The sequence below is a fragment of the Sapajus apella genome, unplaced genomic scaffold (genome assembly GCF_009761245.1).
Source record: "Sapajus apella isolate SASKATOON/1434 unplaced genomic scaffold, GSC_monkey_1.0 scaffold1, whole genome shotgun sequence".
Lineage (NCBI taxonomy): Eukaryota > Metazoa > Chordata > Mammalia > Primates > Cebidae > Sapajus > Sapajus apella.
In genome coordinates, this window is record NW_022436941.1 from 82,671,394 (window position 1) to 82,679,334 (window position 7,941).

Sequence of the window (7,941 nt, forward strand, 5' to 3'; positions counted from 1 at the left end):
AATTTAATTGTATGAAATTCCTATGAGTATTTAAAACTACTAATATTCAAATGCAGCCTCTTGGTGTCAGTTAAGATGCTCATTATCTTCCATTTCTGCTTGTTCTGGTGAAGAACTCACTCTAGAAGCCCAATTATCCCTTAGCCTCAGGCATCATTTTCTTTTTCTTTTTCTCATCATCTTCTACTTTATTTCCTCTCTCTATCCAAAATAAAAAGTTATTTTTAATATATGTAAACTTTTTGGGAGTACCTGGGAGATCCTTTATTTGTCAAAGCTTCCTTAATCCATTCTAAGTTCCTTCATCAATTTCCACTCAAAAATATATTTCAGTATTAATTGTAGTCAAAAAGTAAGAGCTTAAGTAAGAGTTTAGACCCAAGATGGCTTTCTTTAATATCCTTATTCTAAAAACATGACAGGATGAATAGAGTAGGAATAAAGTTGTACCTCAAATTATCATGGGAAATTGGGATTTAGAATGATCTGATTTCTCTTACTATACACAGCAGGAATTAGTCATTTTTTTTTTAACATACTTACCTAAGTGTTACCTAAGTAACAAGGAACAAGAGGGGGAGATTGAAAACCCGATGCTTATTGAATATAATGGGCTTACAAGTTCCTATTAAACTGTTCCTCAAGAAAACCCAAGTATAGAGAAAAGGAGAAGAAAGTGCATATTTCTCTGTCACAGTCTCATGTCTAAGTATCTGTCTGTTCTCATACTTAAACAGATGCTAACGGTCTCTCAAAAACTCAGAATGAGTAATTAGTTTATAAAAGATCAAAGATAGGAGGCCTAGCTCCAGATGTTTCTGAGGAAGTAGCCACAATCACTCAAACACAGAGAACTACAGAGATTTGAGGGATGAATAAAAACTCGTTGTCAAGCAGATGCTATAAAGATGAGCAGGAAATCATATTTTATATTAACTTAGCAAGCAAAGAAAGTTTGGAACCCAAATGCTTTATGCCAACAACAAATGAATCAAAAATAACGTTTCTTGAGATATCAGACTGAGGAAGATTTAAATTGTGCTATGTTGACCTTAGTTGTAAATCAGAAAAAGCAAAGTAAAAGATGAATATTAACCCCAAAAGCTTTTATTTTGCAGATACTCAGGAGCAGCATGCGGCCTGGCCTTTGTATTCATATATCCATCACTCATCTATATAATTTCCCTCCACCAAGAAGAGCGTCTGACGTGGCCTAAATTAATCTTTCACGTTTTCATCATCATTTTGGGTGTGGCTAACCTGATTGTTCAGTTTTTTATGTGAAATACCTCAACTGTTTGTTTTCTCAAGAGCTTTCATGGTGTTTTGAGCCTTGACAACAGTTCTATATAAATACACTTGTAAATGCTGCTGTTGTGTAATTCTAAATGTTTTCTAAGATAATTTGAAAGCAAGGGAAATAGTGGCCCATTAATAAGTATTTTTGTATTGGGGTGGGGAAAGGGGCAAAAAGAATGATCTTAGTGTCTTTACTTTCTCATATTAACTCCCCTCTTCATTCTGTGATCTTTTCTGAATAGAAATGTATGCCCTAGGAAGAAATCATGCTGGTTTTGCTTTTAGAGATAAAAAGTGGTGGATTTATTTTGCCTGCAATAAAGATTCTCAGGGTGTCACAGCAGCATATTGCCAAATCCTTCTTCTGTTTTATGTTTCAGTGTATTCACTTTCATTTTCTTACTTACTAGACCGTTTCTGCAGTTTGCCCAAACCTCTACTGTTTGGGACAGTAAGTCAAATACCTCATTTTTTAAAAGATGTTTTCATGGTATCAGTGTTAATAGAGTACATTCTTAACTGAGTCTTTAATGTTTATTTGAAGAAAAAGTGAGACAAAAGCAATGTCAATGTAGTCCCCATGATCATGAAATGTATACAAAATAAAGTAGGAGAATTTGTTGCTGTCTGACTCCTCTTTTATTTCTAATCCAGTAACAGTGACTTAGATCAAAATTACAGTTCCCCAAGCCAGATTCTTCATAGGAACAAGAATGATTGTCCCCATAGACTCCGGGGGTTGCTTTCACTTTTTGGATCCCTGAGATCCCAGTATAGACTGTCATGACAGACCCAGTGGGGAAAGCATAGTAGAGAGGAGCCATGGGGGAGAAGGTGAACGGAGAAGGGGCCAGGCAGGAAGAGGCCTCAGCCCACCATATCTTGTGTCCTATGGGGGTGGACGTGGTTTCTATACCACAGGAAAGGATTCATTTTGTTTGAGGTATGACCTCCAGAAAGAGACCTTCGTTGGCCTACTTCTGTAACTGGCGGTACTGTTACCGGAAAGGGGTCCTGATCCAGACCCGGAGAGTGGGTTCTTGGATCTTGCACAAGAAAGAATTCAGGGCGAGTCCACAGAGGAAAGTAAAAGCAAGCTTATTAGGAAAGTAAAGGAATGAAAATAGCAACTCCATAGACAGAGCAGCCCCAAGGGCTGCTTGTTGCCCATTTTTATGGTTATTTCTTGATGATATGCAAATCAAGGGGTGGATTATTCATGCCTCCCCTTTTAGACCATAGAGGCTAACTTCCTGACCTTGCCATGGCATTTGTAAACTGTCATGGCACCGGTGGGAGGGTAGCAGTGAGGACGACCAGAGGTCACTCTCATTGCCATCTTGGTTTTGGTGGGTTTTAGCCAGCTTCTTGACTGCAACCTGTTTTATCAGCAAGATCTTTATGATCTGTATTTTGTGCAGATTACCTATCTCATCCTGTGACTTAGAATGCCTTAATTATCTGGGAATGCAGCCCAGTAGGTCAGCCTCATTTTACTCAGCTCCTGTTCAAGACTGAGTTGCGCTGGTTCACCTGCCTCTGATAGTACGGGTTAAATCTTTATAAGAACAACTCCTTAAATCTGAGAAAAGGATTAAGGAATCTGGATCCTTGGAATTGACACTCTTCACTTTTTTCTTCTGAACTAACTAGAATCCAAATTCACATTTTTCAAGTAATACAGCCTCTGTGTCCAGCTCAGGATACAACATGGTAATGTTTCTTTTCTGAAAAAATTAGATTTCTCTAATTTTAAACTAAAGTTTAAAAACATATTGTATGTTCACCTCTCAGGATAGTGTATGGATTCATGTTATTTCCTTCCTTTGAAAAAGAGAAATGGTTTTTGTAAACCTGGTAAGGAGCTCAGATTCAAGATCAGCTTTCATTTCTTTCAGCAAAGCTTTCTGTTCTATTCATAAAGCCATAGAACTATATTAATGATGAGCTGTATTTCCTAAAACTCTTTTGTGTTAATAAAACGTCTCATGAAAATTCTGAAGCCCACTCAAAAGTAGAGTAATATGGTGAGCCCCACGTGCCCATCCCCTAGATTTAGTAATTATAAAACTTGGCTGCATTCGCTTCACCTATCTCTTTTTTTTCTTTTCCACTGAAATATTGTCAATCTCAGATGTTATTTCATCAGTACAAACCTTAATTTACAGCTATGAATAATAACCTTTTGAACATAGTTACATTGATGGAAGTAGTCTCAAAAGTTTTTGTTCACATAAATTGCTGATAGGAGTTAATTGGAAAATTCTGCAGTAGGAGTTGGATCACTGGATTTTTCTTAGAAAAGGAGTATAATGAGAACTACACACACACACACACACAGTAAATTTGGGAAAATCTGAGTAAGATTGATGGTTTGTATCAAGGTAAAAAAAAGAAAAAAGAAAGAAAAGGAGTATAACGAATGGAGAAAGTGGCTCTGTGCTTGAGAACCCCTGAATCTTTATGACTTCAGAATCTTACTCAGTTGAGAGACATAGGATTCAAAAGAGACATAGACAGCTCTGTGAGAGATCTAGGCTTAATCCTAGCTTACCCCCAGTTATCCTTGTTTTTAGAAACAGGGCTTGGCACTGTGGCTCATGCCTGTCATCCCAGCTCTTTGAGAGGCTGAGACAGAGTTTTCATTGCCTCTTTTCAATAATGTACTTGAATGTTTTAACACATGAAAAAAATCATTTGATGTATTTTTGTCCATTTAATGAACTAAGTGAATAAAACAATGAATGTGGTATTTAGCAAAAAAGACTGTGGATCTTTGCTTCTGTTTTCTTTAAGTTTTATGTGAGGCCAAGTGTGGTGGCTCATGCTTGTAATCCCAGTACTTTGGGAGGCCAAGGTGGGCAGATCGCCTGAGGTGGTCAGGAGTTCAAGACCAGCCTGGCCAACATAGTGAAAACCCATCTCTACTAAAAATACAAAAATTAGCCAGGCATGGTGGTGCTCACCTGTAATCCCAGCTGCTTGGGAGGCTGAGGCAGGAGAATCGCCTAAACCCGGGAGGCAGAGGTTGCAGTGAGCCAGGATCGCGCCAGTCTACTCCAGCTTGGGTGACAGAGCAAGACTCCTTCTCAAAAAAAAAAAAAAGACTTGATGTGAGCACATTGGTTCATGCCTGTGATCCCAGCACTTGGGAGACTGAGGTAGGGGGATCAGTTGAGCCCAAGAGTTCAAGACCAGTCAGGACAACATAGTAAGACCCTATCTCTACAAAAAATAAATTAAAAAAAAAATTAGCTGGACACAGTGTCACGAAGCTGTAGTCCTAGCTACCCAGGAGGCTGAGATGAGAGGATTGCTTGAACACAGGAGATCAAGGATGCAATGAGCCCTGATTGTGCCACTGCACTTCAGCCTGTGAAACGGTAAGATCACCTTGTCTCAAAAAAATTTTTTAAATTAAAGAAAATAAGACTTGATAATTTAGAACTTCTAAAATCTTGTATTAGACTTATGCTGAATGACTTTGCCTTCTTTTTTTTTTTTTTTTTTGAGACAGAGTTTCGCTCTTGTTACCCAGGCTGGAGTGCAATGGCGTGATCTCACCGCAACCTCGGCCTCCTGGGTTCAGGCAATTCTCCTGCCTCAGCCTCCCGAGTAGCTGGGATTACAGGCAAGCGCCACCATGCCCAGGTAATTTTTTGTAGTTTTAGTAGAGACGGGGTTTCACCATGTTGACCAGGATGGTCTCGATCTCTTGACCTCGTGATCCACCCGCCTCGGCCTCCCAAAGTGCTGGGATTACAGGCGTGAGCCACCGTGCCCGGCCGACTTTGCCTTCTTAAGTTTCTTTTCATGAGATCAACTCTTTTGGCCTGTTATTTGGTTTGGTCAGAAAAACTCTTTGTAAGTGTGTATGTCCTGGCCCACACATTAGAATGATGAGATATGAAGTCATTCATATCACATTACAACTAATTTTAGACCTTCTTTGCTGTCATCTCTTTGGATTTTCTAATTAAATTTCTTTCACTTTTTGCTCTCATGCTTAACTTTTGAATTTAGCTTAACACACAACTGAGGCTATTATAAAATAAAATATGGATTATTTAGAGGGTTCTTCCTTAGAAAGCCTGTATGTGAATATGTCATTTGCTGATAGCTAGAAAGGACAAGAAAAATTAGGTTTGACACCTGTGGGTGATCATCCAAAATCAATTTTATCATCACACCCAAAAAAATGTTTTGGCGTGAGGAATAAATTTATTGGGACTATATTAAAGGGAAATACTTTATAGTAAGTACATTTTGCAAATGCAGTGCAGCTACTATAAAAGTAAAAGAGTTTTCTGTCTACTGCTTTGGAGGAGATGAAGCTGTATAAGACATCATATCTGAAATCAGCTTTTAATCTCATAAAGGAACTGTGTACAAAATTAACTGATGCAAGGCATTTATGCTGAGGACTATTACAGAAACAGATCTCTTTCAGTTGGGAGCCTCAAGGAGGGTTGATAAAAAGAAGCCTAGTGGTCAAGCAGCAAGGAGCCACTTTTCAGGTTCCTCCTAATAATTGCCCAATATTTAATGTTTGGTACCTTCACCAGCAAATGCTATCATGTAGGTTAAGTGTATTTGTTTTTAGTTTGGTAAATTTCCTCTAAGATAAGTTTTCTATGGCGAGTTTAATGCTTCTGTATGCTACTTATTCTCTTTGCATTTTGAACACACTGCATTATTCACTTCTGTAAATCTTGGACAGCAAAGCACAATGGAGTGATAGGGCAAATAATTAGTAACACATTGGGTGGTACAAACAGAAAAATGTATAAATTTTTCTCACCAAAGATTTGACTTATTTAAATATCAATATTTAAAACATCAAATGTTTGAACTCATCGATAAGAGTAGAAAATATTGATGTTACATATTTTCTTTACCAAGCACTGACGTAATTGCTTTTACAATCTGGCGGTGGTGTTTTTTGTTTTGTTTTAAACTCAATTTCATCTCCATTCAAATGTCCAAAACAAAATCCAAATCTAGTTGACACCTAAACAATAGAATGTTACATTAGTTTGTGATCCAAAGTGAAATTAATCCCCACATGCACACAAACTGGCCTGGCTGGCTGGTTTTACAGTCGACTGCCGCCTTCACTTCAGATTATGTAAACACATATTGTGAAATAGCTCTGACGGGAACCTTATAACTTAAACATTATTCTCTGAAATGTAATTTGTTGTCTTTTATATAAAAGAAGAAATTAAATCAAAGATAATTTGAAGGAAAACAACTCTGGGATTTTGTTTAATTTAGTTTTGCTGGGAAATGTTATTGCCTGGTAGCACTGGCCTCAGGCCAGGAAGAAGCTGGGTTCCATCTTTCGCAGGGCCAAACTTCTCAAGTGACTTTGCGCCTGTGCCTCGCATCAGGCCCCAAGGAGTGTCCCCAGGTGTTCTCGTCCTAGAGAAAGACATGCATTATATTATGTTAACTGAAACCTAAAATGACTGTCTCTTCAGGACAACATACTGTTGTGACCTCTCTAAGAATATTGCCCATGAATGTTAAGATAGAGATAGAAGAGCTTGATGTCCTAATCCTCCAGAGTCACTTAAGCCAATAGACAGCTCTAATTTTCTGCCTTTTCTAAATACTAGTACTTTTTCCCCAGTGTTATCTCTCTTTATTTTCCAGCTCTTCTAAAAAAATGAAATAAAGCTATGTCTTTTTCAACCTCTCCTTTTTTTTTTTTTTGAGACAGAGTCTCGCCCTGTCATGCAGGCTGGAGTGCAGTGGTGCAATCTCAGCTCACTGAACCTTCCACTTCCCAGATTCAAGCAATTCTCCTGCCTCAGCCTCCTGAGTAGTTGGGATTAGGCACCAGCCACCACACCCGGCTAATTTTTGTGTTTTCAGTAGAGATGGAGTTTTGCCATGTTGGCCAAGCTGGTCTCTCTCAAACTCCTCACCTCAAGTGACCCGCCCCACTCGGCCTCGAAAAGTGCTGGGATTACAGGTGTGAGCCACTGCATCTAGCCATTCTTATTTATCTAAGGCCATAAGTACAGGCCTAGGATGGGGATGGGAAATTTCTCACACTCCAGATTTTTCTTCCTTTGGCTCTCTCTCAATCCCAAGTGATCCTATTATGTTCGGTCATAGTAGGCACTCAATATACACTTGTTTAATCAATTAACTAGTCAGGATTCTTTGTGGAAAATAATAAGGTAATTCTATTATCTAGGATGTTGTTCCATAGCCCCAAAACCATTACAAAATAAAATTGGGGTCAGCAGGTTCAGTAGTAGTCATTTAGTCAATAATTAAGTCCTAACCGGATGCCAGACCTTATGCTAAGCACTGAGCATACAGTGGTGAACCAGCCAGATGCGGCTCTGACACTTTAATATTCTTCACCTGCCTCTAAGCACCAACAGCCGGGTCATCCTTCCAGGTGTCACCGAAATGCCAGGCTATTGCCCTTTCCTGCTGCCTGTCAACTGAATGCTGTGACGTAGCCACATCATACATGTTTTGAAGAGACGAATATAGGACAACATTGCAAGAAGCAGGTCTCTGTAAAGTTAATTATTTTTATCCAAATAAAAATGCTTCAAAAAAGTTAGAGCTGGGTCCAGTAGCTTGTACTTGTAATCCCAGGTACTCCAGAGGCTGAGG

At 38.8% G+C, this 7,941-nt stretch overlaps 1 protein-coding gene and 1 long non-coding RNA gene across 8 annotated transcripts in view; one reads left to right on the top strand and one right to left on the bottom strand.

Annotated features, from left to right (window-relative positions):
- Positions 1 to 1,925, top strand: part of SLC38A9 (solute carrier family 38 member 9) — a 79,139-nt gene extending 77,214 nt beyond the window's left edge. For 4 of the 7 annotated variants that reach the window (XM_032280682.1, XM_032280697.1, XM_032280705.1 and 1 more), the window contains one exon: positions 1,119 to 1,921. In XM_032280682.1, coding sequence (XP_032136573.1) covers positions 1,119 to 1,284 — 166 coding nt within the window. In that variant the 3' untranslated portion in view covers positions 1,285 to 1,921. Of the gene's footprint in view, positions 1 to 1,118 lie in introns of all 7 variants that reach the window. The other 3 variants (XR_004269698.1, XM_032280667.1, XM_032280677.1) reach the window with 1 other exon arrangement.
- On the bottom strand, positions 251 to 5,974 carry LOC116553316. The gene is made up of 3 exons (XR_004269700.1): positions 5,963 to 5,974; positions 4,769 to 4,773; positions 251 to 713 (listed from the first exon to the last, which is right to left on the bottom strand). It is a non-coding gene; the product is annotated as an uncharacterized LOC116553316 (long non-coding RNA).
- Positions 5,975 to 7,941: the final 1,967 nt, after the last annotated feature.